The sequence below is a fragment of the Dreissena polymorpha genome, chromosome 5 (assembly GCF_020536995.1).
Source record: "Dreissena polymorpha isolate Duluth1 chromosome 5, UMN_Dpol_1.0, whole genome shotgun sequence".
In the NCBI taxonomy this organism is placed as follows: domain Eukaryota; kingdom Metazoa; phylum Mollusca; class Bivalvia; order Myida; family Dreissenidae; genus Dreissena; species Dreissena polymorpha.
The window spans coordinates 38,099,881-38,121,055 of record NC_068359.1 but is presented as its reverse complement, the minus strand read 5'-3'; the positions used below and the strand labels follow the sequence as shown (position 1 = coordinate 38,121,055).

The 21,175-nt window shown below is 35.1% G+C and overlaps 2 protein-coding genes across 4 annotated transcripts in view; both read left to right on the top strand.

Annotated features, from left to right (window-relative positions):
• LOC127881652 (adiponectin receptor protein 1-like) overlaps positions 1-21,175 on the top strand; it is a 503,063-nt gene that overhangs the window by 457,836 nt on the left and 24,052 nt on the right. The window lies entirely within an intron of this gene.
• LOC127881630 (myotubularin-related protein 14-like) overlaps positions 1-21,175 on the top strand; it is a 42,350-nt gene that overhangs the window by 2,121 nt on the left and 19,054 nt on the right. For both annotated transcript variants that reach the window (XM_052429703.1, XM_052429702.1), the window contains exons 2-8: positions 11,773-11,829; positions 12,132-12,223; positions 13,036-13,144; positions 13,644-13,716; positions 15,634-15,679; positions 16,521-16,637; positions 17,404-17,477. In XM_052429703.1, the coding sequence (XP_052285663.1) occupies positions 11,773-11,829; positions 12,132-12,223; positions 13,036-13,144; positions 13,644-13,716; positions 15,634-15,679; positions 16,521-16,637; positions 17,404-17,477 (568 nt within the window). The remainder of the gene's footprint in view (positions 1-11,772; positions 11,830-12,131; positions 12,224-13,035; positions 13,145-13,643; positions 13,717-15,633; positions 15,680-16,520; positions 16,638-17,403; positions 17,478-21,175) is intronic.

Below are 21,175 nucleotides of genomic sequence, written 5' to 3'. Positions count from 1 at the left end.
AAATAGGGTAACAAACTCAAATATGTCAGACTAGTGTAGTCTCCATGAAAAGGCAAAAACTATAGCCTCTAAAGACTAAACCTGTAAGTTTGTGCACCTAAAACTTAAAAGGTATATCTTTCATTAAAAATCATTAGACAATAACTAAACTTGATATGTACTTTATGATTATCCCCACGCTTTTTGAAAAAAAGGTGGGGATATTGTGATGATCTCCGCCGTCCGTCCGTCCGTCTGTCCGTCCGTCCGTCCTGGCCACTATCTCCTCCTACACTAAAAGCACTAGAACCTTGAAATTTACACACATGGTAGCTATGAGCATATGTGCGACGGTGCACTATTTGGAATTTTGATCTGACCCCTGGGTCAAAAGTTATAGGGGTTGGGGTGGGGCCGCGTCAGAAATTATCACTCATTTTTATCCCCACGCTTTTTGAAAAAAAGGTGGGGATATTGTGGTGATCTCCGCCGTCCGTCCGTCCGTCTGTCTGTCCGTCCGTCCGTCCTGGCCACTATCTCCTCCTACACTAAAAGCACTAGAACCTTGAAATTTACACACATGGTAGCTATGAGCATATGTGCGACGGTGCACTATTTGGAATTTTGATCTGACCCCTGGGTCAAAAGTTATAGGGGTTGGGGTGGGGCCGCGTCAGAAATTATCACTCATTTTTTTAGGTTATTTTACATTTACTTCTTTATTTCTACACCGATTCACTTCAAATTGATACTGGACCTCACCTATGACAATACGGTCAATCTCAACCATGCATGGCCCCATTCCCAACCCTGGGGCGCCCCGCCCACATAGGCCACACCCACCAAAAATTTCCATTTACTATAATTTTTTCATTTCTACACGGATTCACTTCAAATTGATACTGAACTTTTGTTATGACATTAGGGTCAATCTCAACTATGCATGGCCCCAATCCCAACCCTGGGGCGCCCGCCCACATAGGCCACACCCACCAAAAAAATCCATTTACTATAAAAAAATTTAGGTTATTTTACATTAACTTCTTCATTTCTACACTGATTCACTTCAAATTGATACTGAACCTCTCTTATGACAAAACGGTCAAACTCAACTATGCCAACCCTGGGGCGCCACGCCCACATAGACCACACCCGCCCAAAATTGCCTTTTACTATAATTTCTTCATTAATACACTGATTCACTTCAAATTGATACTGAACCTCTCTTATGACAATACGGTCAATCTCAACTATGCATGGCCCCATTACCAACCCTGGGGCACCCCGCCCACATAGGCCACACCCTCCCAAAATTGCCTTTTACTATAACTTCTTTATTTTTACACCCATTCACTTCTAATTGATACTGAACTTCTCTTATGACAATACAGTCAATCTCAACTATGCATGGCCCCATGATCAACCCTGGGGCGCCCTTGGGTCAAACATGCGGCGTGGGGATACGCGTCGGCCTCTGCCGCGCCATTTCTAGTTTTAGGTTATTTTACATTTACTTCTTTATTTCTACACCGATTCACTTCAAATTGATACTGGACCTCACCAATGACAATACGGTCAATCTCAACCATGCATGGCCCCATTCCCAACCCTGGGGCGCCCCGCCCACATAGGCCACACCCACCAAAAATTTCCATTTACTATAATTTTTTCATTTCTACACGGATTCACTTCAAATTGATACTGAACTTTTGTTATGACATTAGGGTCAATCTCAACTATGCATGGCCCCAATCCCAACCCTGGGGCGCCCGCCCACATAGGCCACACCCACCAAAAAAATCCATTTACTATAAAAAAAATTTAGGTTATTTTACATTAACTTCTTCATTTCTACACTGATTCACTTCAAATTGATACTGAACCTCTCTTATGACAAAACGGTCAAACTCAACTATGCATGGCCCCGTTGCCAACCCTGGGGCGCCACGCCCACATAGACCACACCCGCCCAAAATTGCCTTTTACTATAATTTCTTCATTAATACACTGATTCACTTCAAATTGATACTGAACCTCTCTTATGACAATACGGTCAATCTCAACTATGCATGGCCCCATTACCAACCCTGGGGCACCCCGCCCACATAGGCCACACCCTCCCAAAATTGCCTTTTACTATAACTTCTTTATTTTTACACCCATTCACTTCTAATTGATACTGAACTTCTCTTATGACAATACAGTCAATCTCAACTATGCATGGCCCCATGATCAACCCTGGGGCGCCCTTGGGTCAAACATGCGGCGTGGGGATACGCGTCGGCCTCTGCCCGGGTGTACATTGTCCAGGGTAATCATGGAACTTAGGCTGGAAATCCATGGTATAACATGGAATTCCATGGAAATCCCTGGAATTTGAAACAGTTTCCAGGGTTTTCCAGGGTTTTGTTCTAGAAATGTCCATGAAACGTGGACTTTTTTTCCAGCCTTGGATGGAAAAGCATGGAAAAGGAATGGAAAACGCTGGATTTAGGCTGGATAACCATGGAAAATATTTCCAGATAGCATGGAAAGTGGAACATAGAATTTTTTAAGCATGGAAAAGACTCTAACATTTTCAGCTGACCCTGGAAAAAACTTAGACTTTATAAGAGGAGAAAATAACTTATAAAAATGCAACACATTTTATTCAAAGTAAATCAGAGTTCAACAATTTGCACAACATATGAATAAAACATAAAACAATGTGCATAGTTTGGGCAGAAATAGTAGTAGTTATAGTAGTAGTAGTAGTAGTAGTAGTAGTAGTAGTAGTAGTAGTAGTAGTAGTAGTAGTAGTAGTAGTAATGCTGGTGCTGGCAGTAGAATATGTTGTAGGAGTAGAAGTAAAAGTGGTTGTTGTATATGTTGTACAAGCAGTTAAACTACTGATAATTATACTATTGGTGCAAATTTAAGTGACATTAGCAGTAGTAGCAGTTATTATTGTGTTGTTGTTTTAGCATTTACAGGAATAGTAGCAGTAATGGTAGCAAAAGTAGTTAAATAATAATAACAATACTAGTAGCAGCAGTAGTAGTAGTAGTTAAGGAAGTAGCATTAGCAGCAGCAGCAGCAGTAGTAGTAGAAGTAGTAGTAGTAGAAGTAGCAGCAGCAGCAGTAGTAGCAGTAGCAGCATCAGCAGCATCAGTAGCAGTAGTAGTAGCAGTAGTAGTTGTAGTAGTAGTAGTAGTAGTAGTAGTAGTAGTAGTAGTAGTAGTAGTAGTAGTAGTAGTAGTAGTAGTAGTAGTAGTAGAAGTAGTTAGTAGTGGTAGTAGTAGTAGTAGTAGTAGTTACAGCAGCAGCAGCAGAAGTAGTAGTAGTCGCTGCAGCAGGAGTTGTAGTAGTAGCAGCAGCAGCAGTAGCAGCAGTAGTAGTAGCAGCAGCAGCAGCAGGAGTAGCAGCAGCAGCAGCAGCAGTAGCAGTAGTAGTAGTAGTAGTTGAAGCAGTAGTAGTAGTTGAAGCAGTAGTAGTAGTAGTAGCAGTAGTAGCAGCAGAAGTAGTAGTAGTAGTAGTAGTAGTAGTAGTAGTAGTAGTAGTAGTAGTAGTAGTAGTAGTAGTAGAAGTAGTGGTAGTAGTAGTAGTAGTAGAAGTAGTAGTAGTAGTAGTAGTAGTAGTAGTAGTAGTAGTTGTTGTTGTTGTTGTTGTTGTTGTGGCTGTTGTAATAGTAGTAGTAATTTTGCAGAAGTAGTAGTAGTAGTAGTAGTAGTACTAGTAGTATTAGTAGTAGAAGTAATAGTAGTAACTTTCAAAGCAATGTCTACAAGTTTAAATTCCTTAACCCTGTTCAAGGTGTATACACACTCAATATTTAACTACAGTCCAGGTTTGCAATTAACAAACTATCTGAGATGCCTGTGTGTGAGTCAGATATGTCTGCGGCTAATCTATTGGTTATAAAATATCACAGCCTTTTCTGATTGGCTGAGTTCAAATACAGAAAGTTTACCTGTTAGATTGAAATTGTGGAGAAAATATGCAGGTTAAACTTGTTGTTAAAATGAAGTTAATGTAATTTCACAAACAGTAGAGTTAATGAGTTTTTCCATTAACAAGAATTTCTTAAAATAATAATGTATGGATATCATTTGGAAAGTGACATGAAATGTTGTTAAAAAGTGATGCATACAAGTGTTTCAGAAGTCTGTCTAGGAATAGAACAACAACTGAAGGTTTGTGCTTTTCATTATTTCTAAATATTCCTTTAAATTTATTCTTGTTATGTCATCATTGTAGACCTTTTTTATGTGACATTTTAGGTAAAAGTATGGCAAATATAGAAGTTTAAAAGCAGCTGTCACACACATTTTCACTAAGTGCAGTTTGCAGCTTGATAAAGGAAGTCCTATGTGGAGATATTAAAAAGCTTGAATGTAGTATCGGAAGTTTATAATGCATGGCTAGGGAACTAAGGCTAAGGGAGTTATGTGCTGTGCATGACGAGAACTCAATGCTCATTAATGCTGTTAATGTTTATAAATCAATTAATTAAACCAATAGCATTGTTTTTTAGGTTTCACTTTGCATTTTCATACCAATAGAATTACACATCATTCTAATTATAGCAATAATAAATTTGTACTAATCATACCAACAAATTTTGTTATGCTATGCTTTGTGATGTATTAACTTCATTGTAAGTTATCATTTAAAGACCATTTTACTAAATATTTAAAACAATACTTGAATTATTTTCTATATACATTTTCATTATGTGCTTTAACTGTAGCTCAGACCAGTTGATGGAAGATACTGCAGAGTTTGGCAGGGAAATAACCCAAGACAGCAAAGCGGCTCTTTTGGCGCATTTACCAAGAGGACTAACATGGCCACAAATTCATGGTAAATATTGTTATGCCCCGGGCTCATATAAGTAATTTAGTGTTAACCACCTGAAAGTATTTTGTCTTTTTGGTATCCAATATTTTGGTCTAGTTTCAATTACAGGTTATTTTTATATGAATTAGCAAATTAGCATAATTTTCATATAGCAATATCTGAATATAAAATTCCTATATATGTTTGAGTTTCCAGATACATGCTAGTGTACCCCGTTTTGGGGCATTTAAGAAAACAACAATATAAATTTCAAAATAAAAGAGAGTCATATAAAAATATAAGTTAAATCACCAATTTATTCACTTGAAAGTCTCAGTTTTCCTGTGTGGTTGCCTGTTTGCAAGTAGATTAAAGCCCGCTTGCAAACTTTAAGAGAATACATTTCAGTAAATGGAAAAGAAATAATTGCTAACTACTTAGGATCGTAAATGTTCGCTCAAATACAAAAAAGCCAGATGTACCAAATTGAGCAGTGATATGAAATATCTAAAATAGATTAAAATATGAATGAGCATTGAAGTATAGATATTCAATCATATGATTGCTGCACATTTACTTTTACAGATGAATGTAAAAAACTTATGACTTTCTTGTAATATTGTTTGCTTTGTTTTTCTTTTAGAGATCATGCAGGAGCCGTACAGTATAACAGCAGTACAAGTTCTATAAAAGATCCACGACCTACTGAAGCCCAGCTAATTAACTAAAAAGTTTTTAAAAACTGTAATTTTATCCCACCTGGGTACTTATAATTTACTAAGCTGCCTACACAAGTTTTAGACTTGCCATTACATTTTAAATTGTCACTTGGAAAGTAATACATGTACATGCATTATGTTCTGAATTTCTTTGAACAATACAATTATATAAAAGTATTTTAATGAAATTAAGCACCTAAATTACATTAAAGTGAAAGTAGCTGAGAACAAGATGTGTTTGTGAAACACAATGTCCCCCTATATGACGTTTGACCTTGAAGGATGACCTTGACCTTGACCCTTCACCACTCAAAATGATCAGCTCCATAAGATACACACGCATGTCAAATATAAAATTGCTAGCTTCAATATTGCAGAAGTTACATTACATGAGCAATTTTGACCCATATATTTGACCTAGAAGGATGACCTTGACCTTGCTATCTTCAATATTGCAAAAGTATTCATAAAATAAGCGATTTGGGCCACATATATTTGACCTCTGACCTTGAAGGATGACCTTGACCTTTCACCACTCAAAATGTGCAGCTCCATGAGATACACATGCCTGCCAAATATATAGTTGCTATATTCAATATAGCAAAAGTTATTGCAAAATGTTAAAAGTTGGCGCAAACCAACCAACCAACCAACCAACCAACAGACCAACCAACAGACAGGGCAAAAACAATATGTCCCCCACTACTATAGTGGGGGACATAAAAATAGTATCCTTGTGCTCATGGGCAGCTACATATATTGTGACATACATGAAGCAGCTAAAATAACTTAAATTTTTCATTTTGTTTCTTGTATATCGTTTGTACAGGGTTCGTGAATTGTTACTGTATATTACTTGACTTGCTTGTATTTTGTTACTTTGAATACATGTTGTGAAGGTTGCATTATAATTTTTAACTTTTAAAGTAGCGCCTGTTCTGTTATGTAAGGGCCTGATTTATGATAATGGACCTAGAGGCTTTGTAAGCATGTATTAAACAACACTTGTTTGATCTGAATAATTTGTTAAATAAATGTAACACAATTTGTAATCTGATGTTATATTTTGATGAATTGTGAACAAAATAATACATCGAAAAAACTAAGGCATTATGTTGATTTTTTGTTTTGTTTTAATCTAACCTTAAATTATGATTTACTTAAGCTGTAAGTATTGTATTCATTTAATACATGAATATTGTTTTTAGACCAGAAATTTCTTTTTCTATTCAGTGACCATGGTAAACGCTGGACAATTTCCATGTTATACCAGGCATCCATGGAATATTAAACATCGAAAAACCCTGGAACATTTTCCAGGGTTTTCCAGGCAGCATGGAAAAAATACCGTCCGAATACTCCATGTAATCTGGAAAACCCTGGAAATTAATCCATGGTTTTCCATGGTTTTCCAGATTACATGGAGTATTCGGACGGTATTTATTCCATGCTGGCTGGAAAACCCTGGAAATTGTTCCATGGTAATTATTCCAGGGAGCCTGGAAAACCATGGAAACTATTCCAGGCTATTTCCACATACCATGGACAATTTTCCACCCTTTTTTTTAAATATTGACGCTGGAAAAGGCTGGAAACTTAGTCCGAATACTCCAGCCTCATATTTTCCATGGATTTCCATGGAAAACCCTGGACAAAGTACACCCGGGCTGCCGCGCCATTTCTAGTTTATATTGTGTTTAACAAATAGTGAGTGAAATATGTTGTTTGTCAGATAATAATAATGGAGTTACAGATTTTTTTCAGCACTGTCTGCGCCTCCGGGAAACGGAGGCATTCCCAAAGCAAACGAACCCGTTCCCAATCGAATTTTGATTGAATTTTTCCTAATTCCAAAAAATATTTTTTTTTCCCAAAATCGTAAAAAGTAAACATAATTTTTATCGAAAGAGTGACTTCCCTTCATTCGCGGCGCAATAAAGCCTTTAGTGACACAGATTTTTTGTTGTATTTGCCGGATGAATTTACTCTCAGCGATGAAGCTCCAACTGTTCCGTATTATACAAGAGTAAATAGAGCCGCACAATACACATTCTAAACCATATCTGTAGACGCTTATTTTCAATCATGGCTTCGCACAATAGTAAATATTACATTTAAAAAACACAATAAATAGACACTAAAGGATGTGTAACGATGTCATCGATGTTTTCGAAATGCTCAGAATCTTCCGAAATTACTGCCGTGAGTAACCCTGAACAGACAGGCTCTGACGATACACAGCAAAATGTAACAGCAACAGAAGTAATGCCAGGGCCGTCAATCACAAAATCGTCAACTGAATGCTCAGAGCCTTGTAAGAAAGTTGTACATGTAGTTCAATCGTCATTTAATACATTAAAGTATGAAATGAAATACCCATGGCTCTATTTTAGCTCGGCCAAAAATGTTGCTGTAACTTGTGTTTGGGCAGTGTTTGTTTTGCATGTTTTTATTTAAAGAAAATTGTTAAACCACAGACTTATTTAAGCATGATTAATTCATTTTTTTTCCCAAAAATGAGCCGTTTCACGAAACAAAAATTCCCAAAATGGGCAATTTTGTCGATAAAAAATTCTCAATTTGGTCAGACTCCTTTTCCCAAAGTAGGCAGAAAACCCCCTGAGTTACGTACCTTTAAACATTCATGTACAGGGGACAAAAATTCCACTCGTCCACTCGTATTGACGAGTGAAATCTTGAAAGGACGAGTGGATTTCCCTAAAGCGCTCGTCCTACAGGACGAGTGAAAAAAAGCTGATATTAAAATATATTTTCTGACCTGATAGACTCTTTTTCATTAAATAAAATCATTTTCTTAAAGCATATCTATTCCGAAAATAGAACACGAATAAACCGGAAAATGTAATTGTAAATTTCATACAGCAGGTGCGCGTTGTTATGCGCGACTGTGTATCGAGTTATTATTGGCTTTTTGGAGTAAACTTTGCGCGTCCATGTCGACAGAGAACCATCCCATTGCATTTACTGTAAGTAATGATTTTTAAAGAATTATTGAACCGCGAAGTACGGTTTTAAACCAGTCTGAATTTCGTCTGAAAATGTCTGACATACGAGCATTCTTTAAAGGGGGCCGGTTGATGTTCAAACGTCCGAAACGGAAAGCACGCGAGCATTAGAAAAAAGGAAAACAAAGCAGTCCGTGTATGATAAGACCAAACGTTCGCGAACTGTCCAAAATATAAATAGTTTAAATAATTAAGCCTTATTAATCAAGTAAAGTTTAATTTTTGATTATTTCAGTCCTTTTTCTGTTACATGTTAAGTTTTGAAAATTATACAAGATGAAGTTAGCAAAATATTTGTCTTCATTTATTTATTTTGTGTTCCTCATAAATAAGTAACTTATGTCACTGTTTAACATTTCTTTTGTTATCAGCTGGCATAAATAGCTGAGTAAGCAGCATTTTAGCCATAGTATAGAAAACTTTATTAGTCATATCAGCCCTTTGCAATCTTTATTTCACACATATTTGAAGGACGAGTGCATGTGTTTGCAGGACGAGTAAAATTTTTAATGCAGTCGTCCTGCAGGACGAGAGCAGTTTATAAATATTTTTGTCCCCTGATGTACATCGTAGTCTGCGTCACACAGAATTACCCTATAAGATCGTGCGCCGATTTTGATGATGTGTGTGAAGTCATCAAATTGATCGAAATAAGTTGATGCTCGAATCAAGGGAATCACAAAATAGGTTTTTGATGAGTTGTGGGTTCTTAATAAGTCCTGGTTATAGAGATTGAAAGAAACTACGTGATAGAATATTTCAACATGATGCAGTTAATGTTATGGAAAAAAGTTTTAACACACTGACCATAAATGCACAAAAAAAGGTCAATATTGTAATTCATCACAACTCAATACGTTCTTAGCAAATAGCTTTCTTCTTTTATTTATTGTTCATGTAGTGTTCCTAAGTGACTCAAAATCATTTAGTAATTAGTATTTTCAATACTTTATTGTCTGTTGACATTTTTTCACAACAAATTACCTCCCCTGCAATGTAAGTTTTAAGGCTATTTATACTATGCAAATCTTGAAATTGCAAAGAAAATATGCTAAAAATAAAATGTTTATGTCTGAAATACCTAAATTTTCTACAAAAATTAATAAAAATAAGTTATTTGTAACCCCATCAATTATGATAAACAAAATGTCAAGGTTATAAATATTAGAATAGGGTAACTCGCCCTGAGTCGGAGGGGTAAACAGTCAGCGATTTTTTTTATCCGATTGGGAAAAGTACCCGTACAGGTCCAATTGGGAAAAATTGAGTCGTGAAAACCTGAAAATTGGGAAAAATCGAGTCGTGAAACCCTCAAATTGGGAAATTGGTGTATTTGATTTTATGCACCCAAATACTTTAAAATTGATTCTAAGTGTTTTTAAGCTGTCAATATGATATTTACCTAGGTTCAAACCATAGAGCTGCACAGGAAAACTAACAAAATGTTGCATTTGCCAAAAAAAAAAATAATTTTTTTTTTTACCTTAAATTGAGAATTTTTTGGCCAGCAATTGGGAAATTTGTAGTTTTTTCGTAATTGGGAAAGTGCCGTCTACCGGTACTTTATAAAGAAGGAAAAAAATCGCTGACAGTATAAGTCAATAATAAAAAGCTTTGTGATTAAAGCCAGGACTCAACTTTTGCATGCTTTAATCATCATATGATTCTATTTTACAAATAATTATTTGATTCCCAGCTTATAATAATTGAAAAATAGTTGATTTATAATGATACCCACTCAATTGGCCCTGAACACAAACACATATTTGTATTTTGCATTTATTTGGTTATCCAAACAGTCATGTGTTGATTTTATAAGTTTATTCTTTTGTCAACATGATGAAAATCATTTATAAACAGAGGGGAAAATGACATGGTCCAGTGCTCCAGCTAGGATTTGAAAAGGGCAGGGGGCTTTTTTGTCAAAAGGGCACTTTCGACGCGCAGTATTTTGTCAAAAAGGCACTTGACGCGCAGTATTTTGTAAAAAGGGCACGTTCGAGCGCGCGGGTGTTTCTGGAATGCTTCCTATTGCACGTTATTTTATATGTTATAAATAATTGTATTATTCCCATTATTATTAAACCATTCAAATATAATGTCTACAAAGAGGATTAAACTAATTACAATGTAATAAGAGATTTATGAATTATCATATGTAAAAAAAAAAAAAAAAAAAAAGTTTTTTTTTGTTTTTTTAGGGGGGGGGGGGCAGGGCGGAGGTTCGGGGGGGCAGGGCGGAGGTTCGGGAGGGCAGGGCGCGGCGCCCTTCGATTTAGGCCTAGCTGGAGCACTGTGGTCACTTTAAGTGTCTCTCCGACCTGTACAACAACAGTATAATTTGTAGCATTTGTTGGGGGTGACAAAGAAAAGTACTGACATACAAAGATAAAACATTATGTGATTCTTGTTGTTTTTTTAGCTATGGGATTCTTTATAGATTGAGTCATGTTAATTAGAATGAATATGTGGTGATTTATCATCCTTTTTCCTCTGCCAGTATATAAACTCATGTTCACCATAAAGGGCGCATTGAGTTGTAATTAATGTTTTACCGATACAATAGAGCAAACCACTGAACATTACCTCTCATTATTATAAAATAATGTTTTCAATAAAAAGTCATTTGTGAATGCTGTGAAACATGTATCTGACCAAAATGCAGATGGTATAAAGATGATTGATAATTGACAATTCTTACTGGTAATTTTCCTTCACCAGAAGTAATGAATACTGTAAGGGACCCAAATTCATCGTGAGATACACATGTTATATTTGATAGCATTTTATTTCGAAACTTAATTTTGAGTATGAAGGGTTAAATTCGTTATAATCATGCTAAACAAAACTGATCTTTGAAAACTACAAAGATAAAAATGTTCCACTCAATGGCCAGTTATCCAATGTCATAGCTGGACGTCCGTTTACAAATTTTTAAAAATATATAGAAAATATTATGTGTCCAGATAATAACTCTATCCCCCATTGTGGTGAACCTGGTGAGACGACATGTATCAATCAATAAACAGATCTATTGGTCAAAGTAGAATTGCACCAAAAAAAGTCAAAACATAATCTTAAACATAACAGTGATTAAAAAAAATGTTTTTGCATACTAAGACACAATAGTGCTCACAAAACAAGGTCACAATTAAAAGTATAGGGAATCTTTATTTTTTTACAAAAATCATTAATATGCCACTTAACTGATGCATTGATTTCCTACTCAGGTTGATCCTGTTGCAGAGAAGTGTCTGAAACTGTTTTCAAAAGATTATCACTTCTCAGTGAGTATTTTAAGACTATTATGTACATTGTAACTTATAACTCCTGTTTCTAAACAGGCTTAAATTGTGATCTAATGCTGTAGATTTTATTTATTAGAGATAATGGTAAACCCTTTTTTAACAGATCTTCATTTATAAGTTAAGTACGTGTAATATTTCTTATTTAAAGATATGCTTAACTACATGTATTCTCTCATGAAACTTTACCATATAGAGATACATAGGTACTTATAATAATATGGCATGTTATTAATACAGATCATATTTCAATGTAGATTATGTTTCAATGTCTTCCTCTTCAGGTGATCAATAATACAGTTGGCAGTTTATGTGCACACTACCCAAGCAAGATTGTCATTCTAGAATACGAGAGAGCTTGTCCGTATCATGAAAGGTATGTGTCCAGATCATATTGTTTTGGTTAGTATTGTCCTTTGCTGTGTCAAGTGGACAGTTATTTGCATGGTTCATCCACGTAACCAGGACACTTAAACTTGTAAATGAAAAGCCATAATCAATTGCATTTTTGTCATGATTTGTATTTTTTTGTTCATTCACTGAGATTTAAGCATGCAATCATTTTAGCTAAACTATGCTTACGGGTAGTAAAGAAAGTCTAATTTGATAATGACCATAATCTTTCCAATCCGATCTGAAGATCTGATAAACATTTCTTAATTGTCCACCTTAAATATTTACTGTGTGAATAAAGTTATGCATGAATATGCAAGTGCTGTCCTGATAAGATATGATTATGATAATACAAGTATAAGTTGTTATTAACCCCACATTTTAGCATGTCAAAAACAACCATGTTCTGTATTATGCATGCACAGTTAAATACAAGTCTTTTAGAGTTTGTTTTCAAAGTCTTTTTTGCAAAGTGCACATTTTCATGTCAAAAACCACTAAAACAAAAATACATTTTTATTGGAAGATTTTTTTTGCAACAATTATACAAAAAATTATATGTGACAGATATCCATAGAATCATTTTATGAGCAGTTGTAACTTGTCACCAATTTCAGAAAAATCCTTTTAAATCATCCAAAATTCTTCTTAAACTGATATTATCATTGCAATTTTCATTCCCTTGTTATTTTCCCCAAAATGCCAAAGATAATGCGATTGGTCCAAAAATCTCATGCCAAAATCCCCATTCCCAAGAGGATAAAACAAGGGATGTAATATGTTTATACATGGCAGAGTGGAGAGCTTGTATGACGGCCATCACATCAAGGAACTGTTCAAGCAGGCCAGATTTGCGAGGTGTCGCTCCAGATTTGTGGTACCAGTGATCCTGCTAGACGGCAAGGTAATCTACATGAAATTCCATTGTGTGCAAAGATTGTTCGTGTGTTTACAAAAAATATATATGTACACAAAAATTCCTAGGTTTCCAAAAGATATTGTGCATGCTTTACATGACATTTGTGGCTGTAAAATATTACAGGAATTAGTAAACAACCGGACATAGTACCTGTATTAAAACAGTTTTTGGGTTGTCATTTTAATGTCCACTGCACATCAGCTTAGACTACTGTGAAATTAGTTATTTTGGTCAGCACCTAAATTCGCCAATTTCTGGTTATTCATTTGGATCTTAAATTTGTCACTCTGTCTAATGATGAAATAGACAAAAATTAATGCATGACGAACAATAATGGTTTCATAGTATTTGATTACTACTGGATAAAAGTTGTCACTTCAAAGATTGGCCAATCATATAAACATTTAATTGCCACTATGGACAAAAGTCATATTTGCTATACAGTAAGTATGACAAGTCTGTATGTACACATATATATTTTCAGTATGTATGCAGATCAGCAACATTGGCCAGTGGAGCAGAAATGTATGGCCGGTCTGGTCTGGACTTCCTCACTGGTACTGGTTTAACTCCTTGTTTACTTATCTTACTTTGTATTTTACTTTATTGCTCTTATGTTTTGAAATGAAAATAATACAAAGTAAGTTTTACTTTATGGAAGTGCTTTACACTGTTTGTTTTATTATGTTGAAACAACACATAAGTTTGTCAGATAAGTTTAAAAGTATAACTCTGTATGTACAACTTTTACAGTATTTTTTTTATTTATTTATGCAGCCTTTGCCTTTTGGATTGGGAAAATTATTGTGATAAACCATACAATTGGGAATGTATCTTTGACTGCATTTTAAAATTAATATGAAAAATTGCTGCTTTAGTTTCTTCTTAAAATCAAGATAATATTTAGTTAACATCCTTTCACATGCATGTTAAACTTGCAATAATCTATAGATTCTTAATTAGAAAATGTAATGATAGTCTGTTATAATGTATTCAATTTAATACAGCAATATGACTTTTTATGCCCCCGGTAGGGTGGCATATAGCAGTTGAACTGTCCGTCAGTCAGTATGTCAGTATGTGTGTATGTCAGTCTGTCTGTCCGTCCGAAAAAAACTTTAACGTTGGCCATAACTTTTGCACTATTGAAGATAGAAACTTGATATTTGGCATGCATGTGTATCTCATGGAGCTGAACATTTTTAGTGGTGAAAGGTGAAGGTTTAGGTCATCCTTCAAGGTCAAATGTCAAATATATGGCGTCTGTCCGTCCGAAAACTTTTACATTGGCCATAACTTTTTCAATATTGAAGATAGCAACTTGATATTGGCATGCATGCGTATCTCATGAAGCTGCACATTTTGAGTGGTGGAAGTTCAAGGTCATCCTTCAAGGTCAAAGGTCCAACAAAAAAAAACACAAAAAAATATTTTTCAAAGCAGCATTTTCATGAAGCTACACATTTTGAGTGGTGGAAGTTCAAGGTCAAGGTCATCCTTCAATGTCAAAGGTAAAAAAAATAATAAAAAATTTCAAAGCAGCGTTCTCATGAAGTGCACATTTTGTGTGGTGGAAATTCAAGGTCAAGGTCATCCTTCAAGGTCAAAGGTAAAAAAATAAATAATTAATTTCAAAGCGGTGCAATAGGGGGCATTGTGTTTCTGACGAACACATTTCTTGTTTATGAAAACATTAAAAAATACAAACAAACACCCTTAAGTAGTCATGTTGTGTAAATGTTGTATTAAACTGATTTAAATTAATATATTTAATTTGATTTGCTTCCAATATCTTGCATTTAACATCTTCAGTTAAAAGCTATTTCAGTAAACTGTAAAGCGTGACAAACATAATAAATCAGAATATGCATATCATATGAATCTGATTATACATACACTAACATATAGATCAAATCATGTTGTCTTTTTCCATTTTCAAACTAAAATCGTCTTATTTTTTTTACCTTGACACACATTCACTGTGCAGATTTCATATAAATATTTGTTGGTTGTTTAAAAAAAGTCTTTCTGCTAATTGACACAAACATTTCATTATTCCCTATTTACTTAATGATGTCCATTTTGATTTTGAAGTACATCGTAATTTATTTTCTCGTATATATCTGGCTACATTTGGGAACCAATAGTTCAGTCTGTTGTAATTCGGGACAACTTGAAACACACCGATTGCACTCATTCTACAATCATCACTATATTACATGTATAATCTTATTGGGTTTTTGGAAAAAAAATGTGCATATTTAAATTTTTTTTGGGAAAAACGTATTTTTTTGCAATTGGGAAACCGCCTAAAATCGGCTGTAATTTTGGACAAAAATACACTGTTTTATTTAAAGCATCAATAAGGAAAATTACATTTTTATGAATGGTCAAATATTTACTATAAAATCAGATTCTTTGCAATTAACTTTGCTAATGTTACCATTTCTGTATTTATTTGCCAAATGTTTCAGGAAATGAACACAATCCTTCAAAAATAAGAAAAACTTCTTCAGACAGGTATGTAATACATGTAATAGCAAAAAAATTATAATTGATATGTTATGTTTCGATGCACTTGTACCTGAAATTTTATTTTTTGCTTATTTGAGTAATAAAATGGTTAATGAGCAGAACTTTATAAGTCAAATTATAGCAGTTTAAATTGTGATTCATGATGAAAGAAATCATTGTTAATACAAATGTATCCCTTTAACAAACAAGTTACACAGTATTTTTTTTAACATGTTCATAAGTAAATATTGAATTAATTTGTTTGCAACTCTCAAACCAAATTATTTAACACAATTATCCATTGTTTGTAATTTACTTAGAAATATACAGTACTATTCTAGTACTGGAATTGAGTTTGCTATTTCAGGGTAGCTCATTCGGTATTCTAGTACTAGAATTGAGTTTGCTATTTCAGGGTAGCTCATTCGCTATTCTAGTTCTGGAATTGTGTTTGCTATTTCAGGGTAGCTCATTCGGTATTCTAGTTCTGGAATTGTGTTTGCTATTTCAGGGTAGCTCATTCGGTATTCTAGTACTGGAATTGTGTTTGCTATTTCAGGGTAGCTCATTCGCTATTCTAGTTCTGGAATTGTGTTTGCTATTTCAGGGTAGCTCATTCGGTATTCTAGTTCTGGAATTGTGTTTGCTATTTCAGGGTAGCTCATTGGGTATTCTAGTTCTGGAATTGTGTTTGCTATTTCAGGGTAGCTCATTCGGTATTCTAGTTCTGGAATTGTGTTTGCTATTTCAGGGTAGCTCATTCGGTATTCTAGTACTGGAATTGAGTTTGCTTTTTCAGGGTAGCTCATTCGGTATTCTAGTACTGGAATTGAGTTTGCTATTTCAGTGATCTACAGATGTTTGATAGAGTGCGGGGCCAAGACATCAACATATTGAAAACCTTCTCTGTGAAATATATTGTTGACCTGATGGTTGAAAAGAAAAAAGTTAAATTTGGGATGAAGTAAGTTAAGTTACAGGTGTTCTGGTTGCTATATATATATCTATTTCATGCATTTGTTTAGGCAAAAAGAGTGTGATCAATCATTTTAAACATTTCAACAAACTATTATTATAGTTTTTTCCTATAAATATGTAAAGCAAAGTGCTGTGCTAAAAAATTTGTTGGACCTATTGTTTTTTGTATAATATAATAAAAGCCTGTTGTTATAGACATGCATTTGCCCCTTATCTGACATTATGTTACAAGGAATGAATGTCTTTGGTAAAGAAACTGCTTCTCTTTGACTCGCATAAGAAAGGTTTTGTGATAAGAAGCATTACAGATTTACTGCTATGTATTTAACATTGATTTTAAAGATTATTGGGCTAAAAAGTAAGGCAGCAAACCTCCCAAAACTCGAGCTATGGAATGTATGGTACATGCCTTGTAAATATTGATTTGTTATGAAAACATAGAATACTGTGAGCCATGTTCTGAGAAAACTGGGCTTAATGCATGTGCATAAAGTGTCATCCCAGATTAGCCTGTGCAGTCCGCACAGGCTAATCAGGGATGACACTTTTCGCTTTTATGGTATTTTTCGTTTAAAGGAAGTCTCTTCTACACGAAAATCCAGTTAATGTGGAAAGTGTCGTCCCTGATTAGCCTGTGTGGACTGCACAGGCTAATCTTGGATGACACTTTACGCACATGCATTAAGCCCAGTTTTCTCAGACATGACTCATATGATAGTGTTACTGCAATTCTGGTACCGTGTCTCATTTAGTGTGACGTCCTCAGAGAAGGTAGACAAGGAGAACAGATATGGGGAGTTCTGTATCATCTCAGCCCCTTATCCAGGTCAGTATAAGTATTAGCTTTAGCCTTTACATGTCGGTCAGATGACGTTAGAGGCCTGAAGCTACCTTAATTGAGACGCTTCGTGTTGCTTTGCTTGCATTGAACTAGTGCTGTGTGTCTTTGGGAAATTTCACCAATCACCTGACTCACTTTACAAACACAACTTTCTGTGGAACAAGTTCTGGAATGATTGTAATGTGAATGTAATTTCTAAACATCTAAGGTAATATATATATAAGTCATTAGAAGGCACATTTACTTAACGTACTTTAAGTTATAACATATGAGCTTGAACATTTTACTGGCATCATATCAAAAACTGGGAATCCAAGCAATCCATGTTCACACTGACGAGCAGGGCTCAAATATTAGCTCTCTGAAATTGCAAGTCAATATTCTTAGTTTTGCCTTTGCTTGGAAAGTAAATGAGTGAGAAATAGATTAAGGATCATTGTTACATAGTCACGTTGCAGTTGTTATTTGCAGAAAATTGCATTTCAAGCCTTAAATGCAGGGAAGGAAGGCTTGTGCTAATTTTATCATTATATTTACTGTGTGCGCTAAATGAACTACATGTTATCATATTTATAAGTTCCTCATACATGAGATTTTGTTAAGGGCGCTTGCATAAAATTAAATATATATTCAATTGTCTGTGCATGCATGAGTGTGTCCATCAAAGATTGTCGGGACTGTAACTTTGTCAATCATTTTGCAATTTAAAAATAACTTACCACAAATGTTCACCAACAGCAGCAACGTGTTGCATGCAAACCCTTCTCCTTATATCAATGAAAAAAGTCACACATAGAATTAAAAGGTTGAATTTGACCAGACTGTAACTTTGTCATTTATCATGCAATAAAAAAATAGCTAACCACAAATTACCAAAAATGAAAAGACAGCCTGTCACATGTAACACGCATCTCGCTATGTCAAAGGTCGTACATAGAGATCAAAGGTCAAAACTGACCATTAAACAGCTTTTTTGAAATGTAACTTTGTCTTTCATCATGCAATTAAAAAATAACTTGCCAAAAATTACCACAAAGAAAAGACTTTGTTACATATAACACCAATCTCCCTATTTCAAATATAAGGTTTTCCTTATAGGTCAAAGGCAAAATATGGCCATTGAATAGCTTTTCTGGATAGCTTTTCTGGTCTGCAGCTTTGGCACAGGGCCCTTGCTACACTTTGGGGGATTGGGGCCGGGGCCCTTAAAGGGGGTAATTTCCTGTCGTTTTGGGCGAAAAGGGGAATTTTAGAAGATCTCTTCACCAACCATTCAACACTTAAAATTGCTATATTTTAATGTTATTTAAATAAATCTACATTTAAACAAAGGTTAATAGCACAGGGGAATTTTTAGCTGAAATAGGGGAAAAAAGAATACTATTTTAAGGGGGGAATGGGGCCGAAAAAACGGCCAAACAAGGGCCCTGCGGCATAATTCAAGAAATTTTATAGTAACTGACCACCATAAGCAGACAGCTTGGCCTGTGTATCACTCCTAACCCTTCCTCTAATGTCAGCGTCACACTCAGAGGTCAAAGGTCAAATTTTGCCTTAAAACAGCATTTCTGGATTGCAACTTTGTAATTCATAATGCAATTTTAAAATAACATACCATTTAATGTCCACCATGACAAGCCCATGTCTTGGATCTCTTTTCGTGAAAGTAAAGGTCAAACTTAAAGGTTAAAGGTCGAATTTGGCCATAAAAAAGATTGTCTTGACTGCAGCTTCGTCATTCATCATGCAATTTTGAAGTAACATACCACAAATGACCACCATTAGCAGAATGCATGTCTCATTTCATCACCTGTCACTCATCTTGAAACGTCAAGGTCACACTAATAGGTCAAAGGTTAAATGTTGCCAGAGAACACCTTTACTGGGCTGTAACTTCTTCACTCATTATTCAATTGTAAAATACTTTCCATAAATGTCCATTATGAGAAGTCAATGTTTGGCATAATAAATACATCTCTTTTCCCTGATAGTAAAGGTCAAACATAATGGTTAATGGCTATGTTAGCGTTTCCGATCGCCAAAATCGCCAAAGGCGATTAAATCTTTCAGCTGGCGATTAAAGTTTAAAATGTGAATGAAAATGGCGATTGCAAAAAACCCTGATATTTCTCTATAAGTATATAATATTCCCTACTTTTAAAGAGAACTCGGTACCGATTTCCAAATGTCATCGCCATAAAAGCTCCAGGTGGTAATAGATAGTCCATTGATAAGAGATAACCGGATGCCCGTATCGTATATAGTTGCAATAATCCAACTCCCAGCTATTGACCCTCCGGGTCCTGGGACGTATGTACTCATAAAAGCTCAGAGCATTCAAGAAGAACTAGTATCGTATATTCAAGCCACATAACACAGTCATGTATGCTGACAGATGCATCACGGGAAATTTTCCGGTAACTTCCAGTCGCCAAACTGTGATATTTAACGTCCATTCGGTTACGAGAATGTTTATGGAGGCGGAGTTATATAGCGCTTATTATTTTTGATTGACGTGTGTCACAGAGTAAGCGTTTATCGCAGGTTTATTAACAATGAATCACAATTGTAGCATTAATACGTGATATAAAACCGGTAAATAAAGCAGTACATTAAAGGCGGTTTCGGGCATCATCATCACAATTATTTACCGTACTGTATAAAACAATCATTAATTATGAGAAGTTAATTGTAATTTGTGAGCAGTGTAAAATTACTTAGGGCGAGTAAGTTGTGAAAAACAATACCCGTTAATAATTTGATGCGGTAACAAATTAAATCCAGTGCATGTATTTTTTATCATGTCTATTTGTAAAACTGATTTACACAGTTTTTCTACAGCCACGTGATAATAACTATTCACTATGCACTAATACCGGTATGTCAGGTAAAACCCGTGTTATAAGAAAGAGCGCGAAATTATTGCAGTCGTCTGCAATGCCAAGTTCTACGCACGCAAAGCATGCTTTTTTAATAACAGACGATGTGTAACCAAATATAGCCTAGCCGCTCAGTACATGCAGTATTTAAGACTTACAAATTTACCGGTACGTTTGAATAAATTATCTATTGCAACTTTTGAAAAATATGTCAATTAAAGAATACATTGCAGTAAATGTATTTTTCAAGAATCAAGAAGCACCAGACTAAGGCAAAAATTATTGGGAGAAGGGGGGGGGGCGAATAGGATTACGCAAGACCCAGGCAATCAAAGACCGGGGCATATCTGAAAGTTCTAACATTGTATACCGTTTATGCCAGTGCATGAAATAAATTTAAAAAAAAAAATGAAATTATTTGATTTCAGGTAACAAATGATTTATTTAAATGTGACTTCATTGATAATTTAATACAGTCATTGTTGATACCTATAGATTCATGATAATGATTATGTCGTTCATTGAGCAAATAAGGTTATAATGTATGTCGTTATCGTAGTGCTGAAATTTGGCTACTAATTTTTTTTCCTTAGCGCCAACCTAGAATGGTCAAATTTGGCCATACAACAGCATGTCTGTACTAAAACATTTTCATCCATCCTGCAATTTTAAAATAACTCACCTCAGATGTCTATTCATCAAGGTCATTTTTAACCAGGTTTTCCGAAGGAAAAAACTGGTTATTAGATTGGCGAATGCGGGCTGGCTGGCTGGCGGGCTGGTGGAAAAAGCTTGTCCGGGCCA